We start from the raw sequence: 22,979 nt of genomic DNA on the forward strand, positions 1-22,979 counted from the left end.
TAAGAGTTGATTTAACACTCGACATTTTGCTGCATACAGTTGACAGTTCATACCTTGTGTAGCTGACTGGTCGGTTTGTAGGCTTAAGATTTGTGTCTGCTGCAGTTTAGTTGTGCCATTGTTTTCTACTGTTCTGCTTCATACATTTGCTTTGGCAATGTTCTGTTTCATATAGAACACTGAAAATAACACATATTATTCATAGTAAGACCTGTCATGCTTTTTTGTGAACTCATGATAACAAATAGGCCTATGAAAGTCCTTTAGGAAAAGGAGGTCACCCATCCCTTGTGCAGGACAGCCAGGCTTGCGTGGCCTTATGGCTGAAGTCAGGTCAGATGTGTCCCTGTTCGACTCAATGGGCCAAGCTCTGCAGTACTCCCTGCTCTCATATTAAACACAACTAGCCTACTTCTCATTTTGTATGATAGAGGAAAAAGGTTGTGCTGTTTTAATGGGGAGTAGGCTACAGTACAAATTATTAAGTCATATTGCTTGTGCAACTGAGTAGGCTAATTCATCAGGGCCACTGTGCAAAACTGATGAGGCTGTAATTTTTTTAACCGAGTGTTTTTTAATCACGCGGTATTGTTTTTCAAGAGAAAACACTCATACTTCACCGAGCGGGGCTTTTAGAACCACAGTTAATTGCACCGCTCGCTCTGCATGCTCGCTTTATGGAGTTTGATTTCCTACTCTTTGACTAGGCATTTTGCGGGACCGGCCCAATGCAAGGGCGCCGCCTGAAACAAATATCAGGGTATTCTGAGACGCGAATGTTCCCCGCCTGCCTGCAGTCTGAGCGGATGTGCTCCAGCGCGATATTCAGCGCATCAATTATGTATGGGGAAATGGCAGCTCAGAGAGCAGGCGGACCGCGGTAACGTCATTATGGAGCACGCGGGCTGAGCGCATTTTCGCGGGCATTCAGCTTCCCTGGCCCGTGAAAGCTGGATTGCAGGAGCATCGCTCCCATGGAGAGAGGCAAGCGTCGCGGGACAGAGTCCCATGTCTGTGTCTGATAACAGCGCCACAATCCTCATCGGCGAGGTAGGCCAGGCTCCGTCCTTCTGTCTGTCTGCTTCGGCATCGGTTCCGTCCGTTTTCCCGCACGTGCACTTCTGTTCTTTCCCTTCAGATCTTGGTCTTGCAGCTTTGATTGCGTCTCTCTCCTTTTCATTTTTATTTATTTATTTATTTTTTATATAAAGCAGTTGCTTTCTCTCTCTCCCTTTTCTACCTCCTTGCAGCCTGCTGGACCGTTATCATCTTTGTTTCTAACGTTTTCTCTTCTCTCTCTGTATCAGCATCTTTCCCTTTTCTTAATCCATTTTTCATTTAATTTTCATTATTGTATTTCTAAAATGTTTGCAATTATAAAATAACTAGCCTATTGCAGCCGCTCCAGTGTAATGGAGACGGGTTTGTCTGTTGGTAGTGTTACTTTCAGTGCATGGAGGGGCCTCTCCAATGGTTGAGAAGATTAGTCCTGATTTCTGAGCATTGTTGTAGGAGCCATAAAATGCTGTTCTGCATGTTCATTGGTCAAACCTGAAGAACAGTTGACAGTGTGAGGTAGTTAACCCTTATATGGGAATGATTGTAAAGAGGCGTGGCATTTCCTGTTTCTTTTTTTTGGGGGGGGGGGGGGGGGCTGTGTTTAAAAGTTTATTGAACGAAATGGTGCAGTAAAATTCATGAGAACAAAATTGAAACAAAACACAGCAAACAATAAGGCCATAGCTGAACATTGTGTTTTCTCATTGATAAGTAGTGAAAAAATGATGATATTACTGTATGAGAGTACAGTTTGTCATGACGTAGCCTGCCTGTTTTTGCAGTGCCTGGCCATGAATCACATCATCTTAACACTAGCTACTGTGTGTACAAAATAGAATTCGAATAGAAATGTGATGCATTATTACTGTCTGAAGGAGGCAGGTCATTTCTGCATCGGGTGGGGGAAAAACTGCGCTGTAAAACATTCGCAGAACTGGGCCGCCACGATGCTGGCTGGATCAGGGGCAGCACTCCCTCTTATGTAATGCAGAATCCTGCGGAAGAGCGTTTTACGCACTGTGGCTCTCTCTGCTGGGCAGACTGTGCCAGTGCTCAGCAATCTCAGAATTACTTTCTGTTTCATGCATGGCTGTGCCTTTCTGTAAATGCTGCGTAAGGTTGGATGAGAGTAAGGTATTGTTCCAATGGTGGCAGAAGGCTGTGAGGTCCGTACAGCAGAAAACATCTCTTGGTGATGCCTCGTCAGTGTTCAGTCTTCAGTGACTCGGCCTTGTGCTTTATGCGATGTCAATGCAGTGCGCAAAAACAACTCAGCTTAGGGTAACTAGCCAGCTCCCTTTCTCTGTCTTGGTGAAGTTATTGACAGCGCTTGTCAGCATCTTCAGAGAGCACAGGAGAACAAGAATCAGTCTGAGTTGAGGAAGTAGACATAGCACATGATAGTGTGTTCTAGGCCTATAAATTTGGTTCCAAAACAGTTCGGCCAAATGGGACCTTGAAGTACACATGTATTTGGCCTAAGTCTAACACAAGTGTATGCTTGGGTGCGTGTGCACAAATGTTTGTGTGTACGGTACGTTTGTGGGCCTGGGTGTGCACACGAATGTTTGTGTGTATGGTACGTGTGTGGGCCTGGGTGTGCACACGAATGTTTGTGTGTACGGTACGTGTGTGGTCATGGGTGTGCACATGAATGTTCGTCTGTATGGTACGTGTGTGGTCCTGGGACTAGTGCCATAAGAGTCAGGTCCCATTAGACCCATATATCTCCTCCCCATAGGTCGTGTCTTCAGGAAGCGTGGTATCTATTTCATTGCTATGCTGATGATACACAATACACCCCAATATAGCTCCGGATATCTCTGCTGCTCTGGACTCCTGAAACCTTGAGCTCTTGTCTGGAGGAGATAAGGGCATGGAGGAGACTTTGCTTCACACAATTTAACAGAAAGATTTGCCACGCTGACTTCAGTCCATATATCATTGCCCATTTTTATTGTGGAAGTAACATAAAGAGACATAGCTTCTTTTGTTTTTGTAAGTTTTAAAACTTTGGCCGACCTCTGTCTGTTGGGGTTGACAGAACCAGTCTTCCAATGTAGCATTGTAATCGAATTCCCATCAATGGCCAAAGACAAGGGAAGCACAAAATGGCTAAGAGGTAGCTAAAAGACAGCTAAAAAAGATAGGAGTATCTTATTGCTAGAGGTCAGCTGATAGAGGTCAACTGATACATCTGCCTACCTGATCAAGCGGGCCTTTATCCAACTTTGCACAATTGGCAGTTTTGCACAATATTATATAATTTTGTGCAAGCACACCCTCTAGTGTTGAAATCGTTCTCTCTCACAGGTCATGTGACTGTGGAACATCCTCCCGGGCATCTGAACGTTGTGTCGCTGAGAGGGTAGAGTGCACTTAATGAAACCCCACTTAAACAGCTCATGCATTCTGTTTTCAATTTACTTTCAATCATACTGGAAGTGTTCAACTTGTTTTGGAATCCATTAAATGTGTTTCTGTAATCCAGAGGTGGGTAATGAGGGCCGTATCTGTTTCTGGTTTTGATGCCAACCTCTGGCCTTAATTAATTAGCCCTAATTTTAGCTGCATTGTGAATGTCAGCTGAAGACTGTTCTTGTGTCCCTATGCAAAATGTTTTACTGTGACCTAATCTACGAGGGAACCAGTGCTGGTGTATTCAGCCAATTCCCTATTTAGCCAGGGTAACTGGTGGAAACAAAAACCTGCATATACACCGGCCCTAGGACCAGAATTACCCTCTTCTGCTGTAATCAGAAAAGTATCAATATTGCTACAATGTCGCGATTACATACGGAGATGAAAGACAAAACTTTTAAACGGAACACATTTATTTTAAGAGTACCAGAAAAGGACAAATTTGTGACATTTAGAGGCACTGACTCATAGATTCATTGCATGATGAATGTGAAGCCTACTGCTATGTGTCAGGTGGGTAACAGTGGGCTTGTAGTTCAGTTTTAGCTGGAGACAGGATTCTGTGCTGTACTGTGTCTCTTAAATGCTATCTGTTCTACGTAACCCCAAGCTTCTGGAATGCCCCACCCCCACCACATGAAATTTCCCCGGTCTGCTGCGTCTATTATAAAAACAGACTAAAAACACATATTTTACAAGATGCTTTTAACGGAAGTGCATAATTGCTTTATTTTGATACTTTTACATGTTTCTTTTGCCTCTTGGGTCCTGCCATCTTACCCTGTTAAGCACCCTGTGTTCTTGTATGACAAGTGCTGCATAAATTGTGTTGCATTCCAACCTGCTTATGAGAAAAGCATTTGTGTAAAGGATAAGTATTCAGAAATGAAGGCATGTTTCCTCAGCATAATATCAATCTAAGGTATGCTTGCTTCTCTTTTAAATGCTCCCCCCTTTGTTCTCCATAGTTTGGAATGCCCAGTCCTATATATATATATATATATATGTATATATATATATGTATCAGTGCTTATTGCTGTAGACTCCACTATTGATTCAGCAGAGCGTTGACCTGTAGACCTGAGCATGCTCTCCCCTGAAGCATGCGATACTGCTTTTTATCACACAGCAGTTTGTGCAGTATGTCAGGCTCACACAGACATGAGCTGGAGGAAGACATTTCATGTACAACTCAGCAGTTGATCTTGCAGGCACTGTATCAGCCTTTCCATTTGATGTTTTCTGTTTTTTGTCATTTTGTGCGGTTTTGTCCCTGTTGTTGAGAATTTCTAAGAGAGCAGACTGGCAGGATATTCAGAAACTCAGTGGCTTTGCTTTTCATTTTCAGACTGTCATCCTGTTTGAGCAGCATCCTGTTGTGTTTTCTCGCCAGAAAGAATGTTTATTTTTGCTTGCTTGTTGAAGTACAGACGGACAAACCCATTTCATGTGATCTTGTTGAAGTATTTTATTTTGAAACTGTGAGATGCGTGGGTTGACTACACAAGAGGCTACACACATTCCCACGGAAAACTCCTTCCTTTGGCTCCTTTGTTGTGCCAAATTAGGGAAATTAAATGATGCTTTGAGTACTTTATATATTTGACTGAAAGTAATTAGACGTGGAACGCGGTGTTATTACACAGTATTTAAGCAGCATTTGAGTAGGGATCATACAGTACCTCCTCAGGGTTTTCATCTCTACATCAGGATTATTCCCACGCCTGATGTGCTTGCCAGCAGGTTTCCTCTGTTCCCTTATTATTTTTGTGCTGCTGCCATTAGGAGACGCGGAGGTGAGGGGATTAGCGTTTGCGGTACCTGTGATCACGTGACCTCCGTTAAACAGCGAACGCTGAGGCAGAGAGGAGAGTTAAGCCCCGCTTCCCTCGCCCACCGCTTCTCTAAATTATTCATTCATTCTGCACTGCCTTGCTCCTGCACGACTGACAGTCTGGGATCCGGGGAAAGGACGCTTCATTCTCTCCCCGTGTGTGTCCCTGCTTTCTCACTGGATAATGCAGCTTGGTGTGTGTGTGTGTGTGTGTGAGGGTGGTAGTGAGTGTGTTTGTGTGTGTGTAGCTTTCTTGTGTGCACATGTATTCATGTAGTTATCTGAGTATGTGTGTGTGTGTGTGTGCACATGTATATATTTGTGTGAGTATGTATCTAAGTGTGGTAGTGAATGTGTTTGTGTGTATGTTTGCGTGCGTGTGTGGGTTTCTTGTGTGTGCATGTATTCATGTAGTTGTGTGTTTGTGCAAGTGTGTGTGTGTGTATGTTTGTCTGAGTGTGTGTACGTAAGTGTGGTCATGAGTGTGTTTGTTTACGCATGTAAGCATGTGTGTGCGTGCATGCAAAAGTGTGTGTGACAGGTCTTCTTGGGAGTGTTCTAGAGGGTAGAGACAGAGTCCCAGCTGTCTTAAGAGAGCTGGCTGAGGTATGTAAAAGCTGCGGTTGTAAGTTATTGCCCTATTTGCCCATTTAAAGGAGGAAAAAGGACCCGGTCAGCCTGCTACCTTTATACATTGTAAAATAACTGCCAATATGTGGAGAGCCAGGGAAGCGTATCCTGATAACATGCTGTACTCTTCATCTCCGAAGAGTCATAGTTAAGGAGCAGGCTGGTGTAGCCAGCACTGTACATAAATCATCTCACCTAAAAACTGCTACAGTCCTCCCTCCTCTGGTTTTGGGGCTGACGTCTGTGCACTTGCTTGAGTGGGGGAATTTGGGGCGTGGTGCGGGAGGCGTAGCGAGGCTGACGGGGAGGAACGGGCACACTCCTGGACCGAAGAGCGGCCACGGTTAGCTGCAGTCTCCGAGCTCACAGGATGTGAATATTTGAAGACATGCCCCAGGGACTAAATTAGACTCAATCATGCAGCGACTGAGCAAGAGTCAGAAAGACAGAGGGCGGTAGCGGGAATTGGGGAGGGGGGGGCAGGAGAGAGGGAGAAGCAAGGGAGAGCCTGGGTTAGGAGAGAGAGACACAGGGCAGCGGGAGAGAAAAAGGAACAAAGGAATAAAATGGAGGTGGGAGAGAGTAGGACAGAGAGGGGAAGATGGAGAGAGAAAGGGGAGAAGGGAGTAGAGAGAGCGAGGACTAGGGAGGAAGGGAGAGAGAAGGGTAAAGAGCAATTGATAAAGGGAAGGAGGGAGAGGGTGAGAAAGAAAAAGAGAGAGAGCAGGTTAACAGATGGTGACAGTGTGTACCAGTGCTGTCCCAAACTGTGTTTGTTTCCTGTGGGGTTTCTGCTGCTTTCTGCTTTGCTGAGCTAAATGATTCTGAACTGAGCTCCGATTGGCTGACTCTAGAGGGGCACCTGCCAAGCTGGGCTGTGGTCAGGGCAACCGCATGCTCAAACAGGAAATAGCACAAATACCGCACTGCATCTCCAATCAGCCACGTGTCATTACTAAAAGTGCAGTGAAAGAAAATAATGTGCCCCATGGCATTTGTACTTAGTGCAATAAGTACTGCAGTGTGTCCCATTCTCTCGGTGCTATGTGTTCTCAGTAAAACAAATTCCTCTATACTACGTACAATCAGTGTTGCAGTGTATCCCACATTGTCTAGTGTTTTCGCTTGAGCAAAGTCTCCCGCAGTCTCTATACTAAGTGCAATCGGTGCGGCAGTGTGTACCACACTGTACTAAATGCTCTCAGTAAAGCAGTGTGTCCCACGGTTGGCTGGCCTTTCCCGTGTTGCACAGCTGTGGCTCCTGGTTGCGCCCCCGGGGGGCAGTAGTGAAACCGCGCTAGCCGCGTAAGTAGTGCGCAGTCACTGCTGGAGGGCCTTCTCGAATCAGCTGAGGACGTCGCAGTGATGGGACAGGCCCACAAATGGGATTGGGCCTTAGGATAAAAAGAGATTTTACAAATGTTTGTTCAGTGACTTTACGCAGATTGAGTGTCCTGAGCTCATGAGTAGCACTTGACTTCACAACCCAGTGACATCACCCATACTTGGTCTCTGCAAATGAGTACTTGCTGAAATTAAACCTGCTGCACCACATGGTGGGTGGAGCTACAGTATCATGTGTCATCAGTGACTCACCAATTAGATCCAATCATAGTGTCTCCTTATGGAGTGCAAAGTCTTTTGATTGATTCATGCCATTCAGCGACTGACAGCAGCTGTGCCTCTTCTGGGGGCTGTGCCGCTGTCCCTTCAGTAGTGTAGAGGTTTAACGGAGGTTGTGTCAGCTGAGCGGCTGGAAGGACATGGCCTGCTATGAGAGGAACTTACAGCTTAACCCCGCCTTCTGCCCCCCCCCTCCCTCAGGGTTCAGCCGATTCTTACACCAGTCGCCCCTCGGACTCCGACGTGTCTGTGGAGGAGGACCAGGAGGCGGGTCGGCGTGACGCCGAACGCCAGGCCCAGCTGCAGGTCGAGAGAGCCAAGGTACCGCCAGACGACCAGGCCCGAGCAGCCTGGAGCCTGAGCAAGGGGAACATAGACTGGACCATGTGGAACACCTTATAACCTATATTCTGCATCTTCTCGGATGATGAACCTTCTCAGTCTTCTCACATCTGAGAAGAGTACAGCTGGTCATTGTAGTATATTTAGGCTCTCCTACAACGTATATATAATCTCAGGAAAAATGTTTGGTTGGACACCTGAATGACATGAAAAGTATGGCTTTTTACTTAGGTTTTTTAATTTGTAGAATTTGTCCTGGGAACTTGGGAAAGCAATGCCAAGTTCTTTCTGAAAGATCTAAATATAAAACAGTGACATCATGATGAAGCAGCGATAATGTTGTTTCTCTGAGAGATAGCCAAGGTGCACTTAAGCTTATTGGAGCATAGATGCCACTGATCAGGCTGGTTGCTGTGAGAGAGAGAGAGAGAGTGAGAGAGAGATAGACATGGAGAGAGAGAGAGACTCCAGTTCCTGGTCCATAGTGTGGTGATCATATTGAGCCAGGCTGTATATGTATAGGACCAGCATGCCGTACAATACCTGTGGAATGAGACCAGTCCATTGTGCGGTCCCTTCCAGGCCAAACCGGTGGCGTTCGCGGTCAAGACCAATGTGGGCTACTGTGGGGCGCTGGACGAAGAATGCCCGGTTCAGGGACTGGCGGTCAACTTCGAAACCAAAGACTTTCTGCACATCAAAGAGGTGAAGGAATTATCATTTCTGTGCTCATTTGTAGCCGGTTCACCATAATGAAATCAACCATGTTGTGTGTTTCCCTTTCAAAGTTTACACAACAGGAAGATGGCCTGTCACTGAAGACAACTGAAAAAATACACAGAGCTTAAAATATGCAGAATGCAGAATGACTCCATTGTGGTTTTCTCTGGTCCTCCTCCTGCAGAAGTTTAATAATGACTGGTGGATCGGGAGGCTGGTGAAGGAGGGGGCTGACATCGCCTTCATCCCCAGCCCCCTCCGGCTGGAGGCCATCAGACTCAAGCAGGAGCAGAAACAGCAGAGGTGAGGGTCCCGGCCCCGCCCACCTTCTGGCCCCGCCCACATCCCGGCCCCGCCCACCTTCCATCTCCATCCGCTGTCGTATTCACAGTCTGCTCACCCTGTCATCTCACCCATCTGCTGTTGCTCACAGAGCAACACTGACCCCTAGTGGCATGCACGAAGAGAACGTTCATAATGAGGGGGTATTACTTAGGTCGAATTGCTATATGTTTGAATTTACAGTATTTTCCATCTTCTGTCATGTACTCCAGATTTAGTTTGCACTTTCCTCATCAAAAATGAATCATTTCAAAAACATAATTTTTTCACAAAGGGACTCTGTAGAGGTGGCTAGATATGTGGCAGGTTTCATTAATGCAAGTGGAACGCTTTTTTCCCGACCCACCTCCACCCCTTCTTCAGAGAACAACTCTATATTTATTCTCATTTATTGCAAATATTTCCTTTCTGTTGGACAATTTTCCGGAAGCCTAAGATTTTTATTCGCAGCCTTCTGTCGCTGTGTGTCCCATCTGTGCTGAAATGCCGAGAATCTATTCTCTTGCAGCTCTCAGCTGTGCTATGCTGTCTTACAAACAGCGTAAATCTCTCAATCCTTAAAGACGGTGCCTGAAAGTGAACACTTTCCCCCTGAGCGCGAGTGCATTAGCGACTGTGTGGATACAAGTTCTTGGATCGCCCAGCAGCTCCGTGGGCAAGTCGAGACTGAAATGGGTGGATAAGTACGCTGGGGAGACTGCGAGGCGCGGTCCGTGGGGTGGGCGTCGGCCCGTGAGCGAGCCCCCCTGTGTGGCAGGAGCGCTTTCTGCGCTGCGATCCCGTCTCTGCGTGTGACCCTCCCCGCAGTCCCCCGTCTGAATACAGAGAGAGTGTACTGCCCAGTCTACAGCCCTGATGTCCCAACGTTATGCATAAAGAGCCACAAAGAAACAGCACAAGAATAAATTGCCCACGGATTCATTACAGGTATTTTAACAGATACTCTTATCCAGAGTGACTCACACAACTCTTTGCGTAGCATTTACATTGCATCCATTTATACAGCTGGATATATACTGAAGCAATGCAGGTTAAGTACCTTGCTCAGGGGTACAACGGCAGCGTCCCACCTGGGAATCAAACCTATGACCTTTAGGTTACAATGGGTCAATTCCCCAAAAGCAGATACTTGTTTTATAAATCAGATTAAACACCTGATGCCATAGAACTGGAACACAAACATATTCCCTACTGTCCAGAACATCGCACGGGGTGGCTATCAGACTTATCTTTTTTTACCAGTTCTGAGGCTAATTTCTGAGGTGCAGAAAGCGTTTCTGGGACAGGGTTAAGACCCCTGCTCGTGCTCACCACGGCAGCACCTGAATCCTGCAGCTTGGCGGCCTCGCGGCCCGCCCGGTCTGAGCGCTCCTGCCTGTGTGTCTTACAGGAAGATGGGCGGGAACACCACAGGGGCGGCCGGCCGGAGGACCACGCCCCCTTCTGCAGGTGAGTTTGTGTGGGAGGGGGTGAGGGCAGCCGCACTGTGAGGGTGGCCACACCCCTGGGTGGGATAACTGTGAATGAAACTGTGCATGGCTGAATCTTAACTGGCTGTTTAAAGTGCAGTTTGTGCTGAGTGCAATCTCTCTTTGGCTGTGTAGCATCCTTAGGACTGAAACAGGTGGAAATGTTGAGATCGCTAAGAAAATAGAGACGGCGATTGATGAATAACTCTTTACAAGGGCTGGGATGGACGTGGCTGGGGGGGTGTAATATGTGGGGGGGGAGAAGGAGGGCAGCTTAACTTGTCTTAAGAGCACAGCTTTCAACTGTGAGGTCTTTTTCTTCGGCTTCCTCTGATTTGTGTTCTCTTGTTTCCAAGCCAAACAGAAGCAGAAGCAGGTAGGAGTGTCATGCAGCTGCTTCTACTTTGGCACACATGTGACCTGTCCATACATCCCATGCGTTACAGTAGCTTACCGTTTACGTACCAGATCTTGGGCCGATGTCAGTCTGTATTTGTACTATACTGACACGATGTGACGTTCTTGCATGCTATCGTTCCATTACAAGTCAATGCGCTGTTCTAATTGGAGCTAAAGACAGATTCTTAAGTTTTCTGGAGATGGGAGATAACAGGAAGTTGAAAGCCAAACTCAGGGTTAGGGCATGGTTGGATGGTGTGTTTGGAAAGTCTTGCTCGTTATGTCTAAATGAACACGTTCCCTGAGTTTGTTGCGAGTTCAGGACGGGGGTGTTCACGCGTGCCTCTGTGTCCCTTCGTAGATGGAACAGCTCCCCCCGTACGATGTGGTCCCTTCCATGCGGCCCGTGGTTCTGGTCGGACCGTCTCTCAAAGGCTACGAGGTGAGAGTCCAGTGGTGACCCTGCTTACCAAAATCTACACACAGCTGAGCCATTTGCTCCATTGTAAGAATAACCTGATAGGAACCCTGCAGCGAACGCTGTCAGAGCTTCCCAAGGCTGGCCTGTTTATCTGGGAGAGAAACTGGGGGGCGGAGCTACGTCTGTATGGTGAACTCTGACCCTCACCCCCCTCCCCCATCTCCCCCCAGGTGACAGATATGATGCAGAAGGCTCTCTTCGACTTCCTGAAGCACAGGTTTGATGGCAGGTGAGTCTGCGGGTGACCCGTCAGTGATGTCTGACACAGGAAACTCATTATCCTCATTAGCTGCTGGTCTAGACTGTGCCACACAGGAAACTCATTATCCTCATTAGCTGCTGTTCTAGACTGTGCCACACAGGAAACTCATTATCCTCATTAGCTGCTGTTCTAGACTGTGCCACACAGGAAACTCATTATCCTCATTAGCTGCTGTTCTAGACTGTGCCACACAGGAAACTCATTATCCTCATTAGCTGCTGTTCTAGACTGTGCCACACAGGAAACTCATTATACTCATTAGCTGCTGTTCTAGGCTGTGCCACACAGGGAGACCTTTTTATGATTACATTTCCGATTTCATACAGTATACACTGTTATACACATTTGTCAATGTCTGCTGTGAATTCTGCTGACTGTTCATCAGTTTTGGTGACGTTCACAAATAACATCACTTTATCAACTGGTTGGAAGTTGCTTTATTTTAACTGTATTATTGCATTTTATGTATGATGTAAAATAATGCTGTGACTCAGTTGTCTTCAGACTGCTGACATACACATTATTCACTGAAAACTCAAAAATGTCTTAGTGGTAAAAAATGCAAGTTCCTCAAATTGAGTAAGCATACACTGTATCGATTTATAAATCTGCTAAAATTCCTCAAATTCTCTGTACCAGATTACTAATATCAAAATTATACACCTTAAAACTACACTCTAACCACACAGCTGCTGTTTCACAGAAACTAAGCAAGCCATACCCCAAAGCAGGTGCTGCCTATATTTTACTACATTCGTTTAAGGAACCTTTTGAGGGCCTGTGATTCTTCATTCTGCAAGTAGGAAGTCTGAATCCTGCCCAAGGGCCTTTCTGTGTGGAGTTTGCATGTCCTCCCTGTGTCTGCATGCGTTTCCATCGGGTACTCCGGTCTCCTCACACAGTCCAAACACCTACCCCCGCTCCCAGTTCATCTCCTAATCCCTGTCTGATTTGAGTTACGCTTAATTATAAGTGTCATTGACGTAAGGGCCACTCATAAGCGAACACAGGTAATGAGGCGATGGGGAGTATAAAAAGCAGCAGGTGTGGAACGCACTTTTGTTCTGCTCCGGCTACCCCGATCGAAATTTACTGAATTATTATCAGTAATAAATTATCACTACTTCAAAGAATATCGCTTAACGGTTGGGCTGCTTTGAACCACCACATTTGCATTACAAATAATGCTTGCCACAATTTAGATGGGTGTTATCAGTGTACTTTAATCGACGGGATTTGCATTAGTTGAGACAACACTTGTTCCAAAACAGGACAATACTGCGATGACCATGATAATTGCCTTTTGAAAAGGTGTGGCATGGCTGTCAGCTTATATTTGAATGTGGTTAGCTCTGCCACATATGCTTTAACAACTCGGGTGAAAGCATTAAGCAACCAGCTTTTTAAAGCAGTTGTAAGCCACTTGTAAGGCTGCAATTTGAAGAACCAAATCAACATGGATGGATTTGCATATGTTTCATGGAGTCTGTTATTGTCAAACACGTTTAGGCTTAGGGATGAGGTGATGCTTTAAGATACCAGTTCAGATACTAAATGAGAGATGAGGTGGCAAGATGAAGAAACCACAGGCCCAAGTTATGTAAACAAATGTAGGAAAACCTAGCACTGTTTTGGGCTTGTTTGGTATTGAAGTTATGGTGATGCTGCTACTGTGGAGTGGGGTGCTGATGACTTTATGGGGATGCTGGTACTATGGAGTGTGGTGCTGATGACTCTATGGGGATGCTGGTACTATGGAGTGTGGTGCTGATGACTCTATGGGGATGCTGGTACTATGGAGTGTGGTGCTGATGACTCTATGGGGATGCTGGTACTATGGAGTGGGGTGCTGATGACTCTATGGGGATGCTGGTACTATGGAGTGTGGTGCTGATGACTCTATGGGGATGCTGGTACTATGGAGTGTGGTGCTGATGTTGGTGTAGTGACGGGACTCTCTTTTAGGATTTCCATCACACGGGTAACAGCTGATCTGTCTCTGGCCAAAAGATCTGTCCTCAACAAGAGAGCCATTCTGGAGAGGTCCAACACGCGCTCCAGTCTGGGTAGGTGGGAGGGGTTTGAGTCATATGTTGTTGTTCCCAAGCTGTTTGAGTTGGCCTGGGCCCATCTGTGAGCACCAGGGCGCTCCTGTGGGAATGGGAGTGGTCACTGTGTCTCTCCCCCCCCCCAGCGGAGGTCCAGAGCGAAATCGAGCGGATATTCGAGCTGGCCAAGACCCTGCAGCTGGTGGTGCTGGACGCTGACACCGTTAACCACCCGACGCAGCTGTCCAAAACCTCGCTCGCCCCCATCATCGTCTACGTCAAAGTGTCCTCACCCAAGGTAGGAGGCACAGCCTCCTCTCAGCCCATTAGTGCCCGATCCAGGGGACGTGGCCCAGGCTGGCTTTGACCACACCCCCTTTCCCTACCTCTCCTCCAGGTGCTGCAGAGGCTGATTAAATCTCGGGGGAAGTCTCAGAGTAAACACCTCAATGTACAGATGATGGCAGGAGACAAGCTAGCCCAATGTCCCCCTGTGAGTGCTCCCCATGCGCTCAGACACACAAACAAACACACACTCACTCACTCTCACACACACACACACTCGCACACAGAAACACACACACTCACACACACACCATTCTATCAGTCCCCTCTGCACCATTTCCCAACTCTACTCAGATTTCCAGGTGTGTTTATACACAGTTACAGGTGCCCTAACTATATCACCACTGCCTCCATTAGGACATGTTCGATGTCATTCTGGATGAAAACCAGCTGGAGGACGCCTGTGAACACCTGGCTGAATACCTGGAAATCTACTGGCGGGCTACACACCTGCCTGGCTCCGCCCCCATCAACCCCCTTCTTGAGCCGAACCCAATAACCCCGCCCTCGGCCAACTCCAGCCTCCAGGTGAGCTCTCCCTGACATCCCTTTATATGTATGGCATGTCAGTTCTGCACTGCAGCTGTACTGTATGTCAGTTCTGTAACATAGCTGTGCTGTGTGTCAGTTCTGCACTGTACTGTAGCTGTGCTGTGTGTCAGTACTGTAATGAAGAGGTTAACTGCATTTATTTACGTGCGTTTCTACCCCCCCACCCCGAGCAGTAGTATTTTTACAGCCCTCTGTAGGTCATTTTTTCAAAGCTCCCCCTGGTGTTGACTTTGTGTAACTGGATCAGCTGACGGGTGACACCTATCCTATTTTTGCAGTTCTCTGAGACGCAGGAGTTAATCGAGTGACCACTCACAGCCCAGGGTGAGTAAGAGGGTGGGGTTTATTTGTTTCTCCAGCCATCGAACCTGTCCTATCCATCTCCTCCCCTTCCATCCCAAAAACCGAAAAGCATGTCGCCTCTCTCGCGCTGCCCATCCTAGTGCGGGTTCGGTAGGCTGATCACACTGCTGACTCAGCTCTGGCTCTGGCCGCCTGTTTCTCTGATTCAGACCCAGCTGTCACATGGGTGCAGGACTGGGGGCGGGCCTGGGAGGGCAGTCCCCGCGCCCTCCGCCCAAAGCCAACGGGGGGTGCCCTCTGCAACTGCACCTGGAAGAAGACGAGGAGGAGGAGGAGGAAGAGGAAGGTGACTCACCCCAGCCGTGCCTGCACGTACCACCGCAAGGCCCCCGCCCCACTGTAGCGACTCCACCACCTTCCACTGCGCCGATGGGACAGCCTGCGCCAGAGAACCGCCACAAGCACAACAGCCTCCACCGCCCGTGTACCAGGTCACTCTACCACTGCCAAGACCTAGAGAGGGGGGAGAGGGAGGGGAGGGAACGGTCACTAACCGGCAGGGACGGTCATTAAAGTTCGGGAATGGTCACTAATGGTCAGGAACGGTCACTAAGTCAGGAAGTCACCAAGTCAGGAACCGTCACTAATGGTCAGGAACCTTCACTTACGGTCAGGAACCGTCACTAACGGTCAGGAACGGTCACTCCAAATATAAATTATTATTTAAGTTCCATTCCTTTTGAGCCAACAGAATACAATGTACAGTTCTTAAATTCTAAGCAAGGGAAAGATCTTGATCCATAAATATTTTGGTTTTGATGCCCAGACAGCCAACTGGGTTGTGACAGCCCTAGTCTAAAAGGAAATTTCAGTTTGTCTGGCTTTAGATTTACTAAAATCCCCTGAAATCATTGCTTTACTTATAGGACTCAGTACAAGGTATGTAAATCTCATGATAAAAGTTCTAAAATTAAAGAAAAATCTATAAATTTAATATTATTTTGGGGAAGGGCCATAAATACAGTAACCAATGTATTGTGCATATCTCTCATTGCATGTGTCAATCTTGCTTCCAATTATAAATACCATGAATACAATAGCTGTATTTATATTGGAGCTATTTGCTCATAAAATTCAGGAAAAATCATAAAAACCACATATGCGTATATATCAGTATTTGGCTGTAGAAAGCATCCAAAGGTCTTTTTACATATTTACAGGATATTACACAGTCATGTAAATAGAATGGGCCGTATGCTGGGGACCCATTTTGAGGTTTATCGTTCAGCATATTTAAATGACATGCATTCATATAGTATTCATTATTATTTATGATTGCACTTACTGTATATAGAATTTATTGACAGGGTTTTGAGCATGCAGGAGGGTGTGTAGCACCATACGTATTTCACTAGTCATGTCTTATAATTAACAGTGTGTTTTATGCCCAATGTGTCTTCTTCTGGCCTCTTCATGGCACAGTTTGATTGTCATAGACAGGGTGATGTCATCCCTATCATAAATAACACTGGAACATAGCATTGGATCCACCCTTTCCACTGTATAGCCAATCACAACATGGCAAAAGCCAGTTCCCAGTCATTGCTGTGTGCGCTCTGAGCAGAAATCATTCATCTCCAGGGAGACTATGCACGCTACCACTGTTAAAACAGAGTAAACAAATGAAAGTTGCCATGTAGGTAAACAGCTGCTGTAGATTTGGGTTGGCGCTTTAGCTAAATAACCTTTAGCCATTTACGCTAGTGGCTTACCTGATCTGGGACCAGATACAGGCGCTGCAGGAGAGCTGGACAATGAGGGAAAACACACACACACACATACACACATGTACATGCACACGCACAGCACAGCACTGATACACCCACATGCACGCGTACATACACCCTGTACTGAGAGAACGTGCACACACACACACACACACACACACACACACACACACTGCGCTGACTAAGCTGCGCTGGGGCGCTGATACATGCGCGCACGCTCTATATTCTCAGGAATGTAAATCTTGCATGCCTTAAAGCCACCGCCCCGGGGTGGCCGGCCCCGGTCCTGGGGAGCCGCAGGGCCTTCTTTTCCTTTTCACCTTCAATACAACAACCACTTAGACCCAGGAAAGCAGGTGAGGCCAGTTAACTGTGTAATCACCTGCTTTAATCGGTCAATTATGGTAACAACAAAAACCTGCAGACCCTTCGGCTCTCCCGAACCTGGGTTGGCCATGTCTGCACTACACCTTGGACAGAGTTGTCACAAAGATATTGTTGTTCATTCTGCTTCCTGTCCATTGTTCAGCTCATGAGCTTCTGCTGTGGCTCGCATCATATCCTGCTGCAGCCAGTGGCCAGAGCAGCTGTAGTGGGCCTACAGCTGTGAGATTTAGTTTTGTGAACTGTTCTGCAAAAGTGAAATTTAACCTCATCCTCTCTATACTTTTACCTCCTTCTCTCTGTCCCCTTCCCCAGTAGACAGAATGGGCCTCATTAACAAAACTTTTCTTAAATTCTTCTTACTTTTTTGAAATGAAAGTTTCTACGAAAAACCAATGTGGGATTCATGAAACATGCAGACATTCAATTTTTGTTCATATCCCAGGTGTATCAGAGGATGAATGCCTATTGTTTGTAAACTGAATGTTCATGTTGATTTGAAACACCCTAGAAATCCCATAAAAGCAATGCCACCTGCAGGGATGTGTGCAAACATCGTTCTCCGCAAACGTAACTGCACCTGATATGCGTGGTCCCTAAAGATGCGCTCTCTCCCCTAAGCCCATTAATCCAAAAGCAACACACATGCCTTTGCTAAGCGTTGGGTATGCGCATTTGTGGGTCTTTATATATCACTGTCAATCATAATTTTTATCAATTAAAAAAAGGAATTACATGTGTTCCCAACAAGGTTATTATCGTAAAGTAAAACCAAATACTTAAGGAAAAAACGTTGTAAACCGAAATAAAAATAATAACTAGAATTAAAAATTAAAAATTAAAAAAACGCAACTAAACTAAGATTGCCAGATTTGTTCTTAAAACTAAATAATGCTAAATTGAAATTGAAATCAAAAGCTGGTGAAAATTTTGAGGTTATTCAGATGGATTAGTTAATGTAGTTAAACTCAATAGCATATCTAATATTGATATATTATTATATTAATATAATAATTGTACTGATAAACATTTGTTTTTAATATGAGGTCTGCAACTACTAAAGATGACTTTTTATGAATAATAAAGGATTCTAAATTTAAAAATCGTCCACGTATGCCTTTACTCGCGTTTCCAAACACAGATTTTGATCTTACCGAAAAACAAATTCAGATAAGAAAAAAATGATGATTGCCAAAATGTTCAAGGAAACGTTTGTAAGCACAGTTAATGATCAAAACTGATCATACGCATGTTTTGTGAATGAGGCCCACTGAGTCCTAATCTGCCTACAGAGGACACAGAGTTAGCACAGCGCCCTCTAATGATGGATGTCTTACAATACATCTTTGTAGTAGCTCCTGATCATCCCTGGTTGAATATTTTTTTTATTCAATTGCACGTTCAACCTCAAAGTTTACTTTCTAGAAATATCTGTATCTTAAGAATTGCACATATAAAACCTGACTTGCAAGAACAGCATGGAATCTATATTGTATGACAACTTTGTCTGGGTACGCCAAAACCATAGGGCATATTCAGTCTTTCAGAAAAACCAATATTCCTGTTTATCTTCCATTCTGAACACTAAGCCATAGATATACAGCTCTATACATTCCTACGTGCACACATAAATGTACATTGTCTTTTACTCAGATACACACACACATACCCATACATGTGTTTACAAACACACACGTGCACACACTGTTTTATCATTAGCAGCAAAAGCTCTTGTCCGGCATTCTGCCTGTTTAATTTATAATAAAGATAAACAATGATTGCAAATATACCTGATGGTGAAATATTAAGCAGTTGAGACCAGGGTAATACGACAGACTTAAAAACAGACTTTAAAAAACATGCGTAATCTGTCTGCAAAGAAGCCAAACCTATGCTGCCAAAATTAAAGCTAGTGATCTCTACAACGCTTGTTTTGGGAGCCAAAAAAATTAACTGCCACCTGGCATCGTAAAACAAAGCTATCCTCTAAGGAAACACAAATACGACCATTGCTGCTCAGGAATAAGTCCATCTTGCTGTTTTAGCTCAAAATGCATGTTTTTATTGCTGCATGTCTGTGGGGGGGGGGGGGGGGGGGGGGCAAAACGCCAGCTGGCTTTTAAATCCCACAGTGGGAAGTTTGTTACAGTTCAGACAATCTGGTGGAAAAAGCCAACGCTGGTGAACCTGGTAGCAAAACAGGCTACATTTGAGTGCTTTACAAATACTGTATGTCCTTCCTTGCTTCCTTCCTGCCTTGCTCCCTTCTTACCTTCTAACATGGAAGGGGCTAATTGGCTGCCATGGCAACATATGTTTCAGTTTGTTTAATAAACAAACAAAGGAAATATCTGTCTTTGTTCACCTCTGGTAAAGGATACAAGAGTGCATCATATACGGAGACAACGTTGGTTATGAGTGAAATAGCCTCACTTGCTAGGCTGTTGCGTATTCTTGCATATGTCAGACCAGCCTGGAAAAGCACTGTGTTTGAGTATAAGCCCACCCAAATTGCAGGGAGGAGCCCAGTGTCAAAGTCTTTCACATTTACCCTGGTAACACTTATTAAACTGAAATATCACGCGCATTACAAGAATAAAGTTTCAATGACCTTCGCCTTTTTTATGTACAGGAACCTTAACCACACAATGTGCACTGAGTGGCCTCTAGGTACTACTTTGTGTATTAAAATGGCTATAATGTTATTTGAATGTTGCTGCCTATGTTAGCTAACACGTTCCAGCTAGATTACTTTAACATTTATCAGAAAAGCAAGAGGTTAAAGAAAACTGAAACCATTATTAGTCGACTCACTCATTCCGAGCAAATGCTGGCAGAAAAAAAGGGTGAAATACTTCCCGACATTGCTCATCGTTCCCGTTGCAATTTTGTCATCAACATCTTTAAATTGACAGGAGTATATGACAGATACTCCTTCTGCGTTCAGATAGTTCACTAGATTTTCTATGACTGATAATGAAGGACAGATCACCAAACCCAATGCCTTTTCTGACCAATCTCTTAGCCAGTTTTCGCTACTGAACAGCCATGGGCCATACTTGGTAAGCCAAACTGACGTGGCCACAGTTATGCTTGTCTTTCTTAGTGAGATCTCCTGTAGATAGTAACATTGGCAGCAAGTGTGGAAGAACCTTCAGAAAGTGAGATAGGAGATGGTGGTAACTCAGGGCTAGAATTGCCAGCCAATGAGCATGCTTTACAAAATGCAAGTAGGTACTACAGCTAGTAGGTTTTCTCAGCTAATCTAATGAGACAAGGGGCTGACTTGCTGAGAATGAGAGTGAACCTGGAATGTCCAAATTCTTATGAACACTTTCACTGGTCTTGTTTCCTCATCTCCTCTCCTCTCTTCCTTTTCTTGTTTCCTTGTGGTGTGTACAGAAGGAATCAGGGAAGGGAAGCAAGGCATAGAAACAAGAAAAATTCATGAAGAATTTGAACACAAACGGCGTACTTCACACTCTTGAGTGCGCATAGCAAGCAAAACTTTCCATGCTACCATACTTCCATACTCCAGAGTACATACTCCCAAGCATTGACTGGAGTGCACTCTCAGGAGCACGGCAGTGTGGGGCATGGAAGTACGTGGTTTGGGACGTGGTGACTTTACCCTTTCCACTCCAAGCTTCCTGTTTCCTGCTTGTCACTTCCTTTGAGATCTGCCCTCTGACCTTTCAGACTGAAATCCTGGAAAACAGTAAACTGCAAGCCTGCAGGCTTCTCAGAGCGGTGAATCACAGGTATGAACTGAGACTCCTAGTTGGCAGTTGAAAGTGAAGTAAAAAGCAGCCTTTTAAACGGGACGGCAGACTCAGAGTGTGATTCAAAGCGGCCGCGATCCGCTCCTAGCGACAAGTTTAACAAAGTGTTACTACCTTTCTAAAATTCTTACCCTAAATCCAAATAATGCTGTAAGTGATACAATGGCAGAACATATGTATGTTTCTTAAGAGAGTACTTTGCTCTGTGTGTTGAGATTGAATCCAGACCCCCCCAATGTCCTGGATTCCCCATGAGCTTGCACTCTCTGTACAGTGCTGTGGATCTGCTGTGTATATTAGCACCTCTTACTGACTGCATTACCTTTGTTAGCATCACTTGTTTTATGTTACCTATTGTTACAGTTTATGTTGTTACATGACCTGTTGTTGCATTATCTAGCATTACATTATCTGTTGATGAAACATCGCATGATCGAAGGTATGGATTTTTCCTATGCAAGCGTTGCATGAGATCTGATTGTTTTTGTTCTATACAGTTATGATGTACTTTACAGATTGACTCCTCGTTGGTATTACTGTTATTGGTACTGTATGCCTGCCAGTCCTTGATTTTCATGACCCTCTTGCCCTGGGGGATGTGAATGACGGTGTCCCAGGGTGAGCAGTAGCACAGCTTCACAGAATCATCATCGGGTAGCACAGGCAAGCACAGGCAAACACGCGCATTTAAAACATACATGAATGTCATGTGGTTTCACTGAGCGCGATACAGCTCGCGACGGAAGCATGTGCTTTCCGTAGCATTCGTAACATGGGATGAAATACGCAAAATGCAGGTGTTTGGATGTTTTATGTTTGCATTACTTTCACACAAGAATTCCAAGCACATTATTCTTTGAACTTTGTAAAAAATAAAAAATCAAAGGTATGGCTTTGGAACTTAGTGCCAGCCATCTTGAAGTCTTGCGACAGGAGCATGAGGCTTCATCAATGCCAGAATGGGCGGAGCTTCCATATAGCCAGTAATTTCAGCCTGAACCAATGGTAAGAGAGAGCCTTGGAGCACAAAGCCTTTCGAATCAGACTCACTGACAGCTCATCATAGCTCCACATATTTATGGGGTTCATGAAGCCTCTTCCCTCCCATCACTATGGTAACAACATAGCTAGAGCTGGGTAACTCATTGTGATGCAATATACCACCGTTCTGCCCAGCACTATCAACTCTGTGAATGGGCTATATTTTAGAGAACAAACATCAGAATTGTTCTAGGGAGGGTGGAGTTTAAGGCCATATACATATCAGAGATTATCATTTCTGTTTAGTCTGTCAGAGTTCTTGTACACAACAGCACACCAGAGTGTACTTCACCTCCTCAGTACTGTTTTTAATGCTTCCTGATAGTTCATGCAAATATGGTGCAATTTTAACTATTACAAGAGGGAAAGGGTTCTTTTGAGAATATCATGTTAACTAATTTAGCTGACATTCTCACCCTGAGCAACTCAATACACGCAATATTCTTTTCTCTGTCTTATGGCTGCGTTTCAATTTTGTTTCCATACAAATAATGTAGAAATACTTGTTTAAACGTGCATACACGGTTCAGACATTTGTTTTGATGTTCTGTCAAAAGAAATGACATTCCCGATGGAGCAGAAACACTCAGTGCTATACAGTAAGGGTTTCATTGTGTTTAATGCTGATGCTGAAAGCAGTAGCCATGTCTTCCTACCCTAGTGAAAAAACATAAAAACAAAATACTACGTTCCACATGCAGCGTAGCATCATAAGCACACAAACCAAAATACCCTTTCTACAAGAATGCATACTAATATATACGCACGTCCTGTTTCTGAAATGACCAGGTTTCTACCCTGTGGACCAATGATTAAAATCTTTTTTATTGTTTTTTTTTTTTGTTTGTTTGTTTGTTTGTTTTTTAATAGCTGAAGCACAATTTGTAGAGTTTTATTTTTATGTTTTATTTTCCAACATCCTCAGATTCTATATGCAATACAGAGCTGTGATATATAATGCTGTAGGCCATCCAGACTTCTTTTAATTCTGTATTTGGGAAAGAGAACAATAAAATTGCACTAATTCTCATATTTATGTCTTTATTTAAATTATACGGCAATAAATGCACTGAAAACAAACAAAAAAAAACAGACTTGCTGTTGATTCTTTAGAGACAGTGATAGTGTGATCTTGTTATGAAAAAATAAGAATTT

At 44.9% G+C, this 22,979-nt stretch overlaps 1 protein-coding gene across 1 annotated transcript; it reads left to right on the plus strand.

Moving 5' to 3' along the window:
• Nucleotides 1-404: 404 nt before the first annotated feature.
• cacnb3b (calcium channel, voltage-dependent, beta 3b) lies at nt 405-22,854 on the plus strand. The gene is made up of 14 exons (XM_064298941.1): nt 405-1,050; nt 7,769-7,888; nt 8,492-8,614; nt 8,814-8,932; nt 10,362-10,420; nt 10,797-10,816; nt 11,201-11,281; nt 11,491-11,549; nt 13,548-13,648; nt 13,777-13,928; nt 14,028-14,123; nt 14,333-14,503; nt 14,806-14,851; nt 15,040-22,854. Exons 1-13 carry the CDS (start codon nt 1,009-1,011, stop codon nt 14,833-14,835), a joined length of 1,173 nt encoding a protein of 390 aa, XP_064155011.1. The 5' UTR covers nt 405-1,008; the 3' UTR covers nt 14,836-14,851; nt 15,040-22,854.
• Nucleotides 22,855-22,979: the final 125 nt, after the last annotated feature.

The sequence above is a fragment of the Anguilla rostrata genome, chromosome 11 (genome assembly GCF_018555375.3).
Source record: "Anguilla rostrata isolate EN2019 chromosome 11, ASM1855537v3, whole genome shotgun sequence".
In the NCBI taxonomy this organism is placed as follows: domain Eukaryota; kingdom Metazoa; phylum Chordata; class Actinopteri; order Anguilliformes; family Anguillidae; genus Anguilla; species Anguilla rostrata.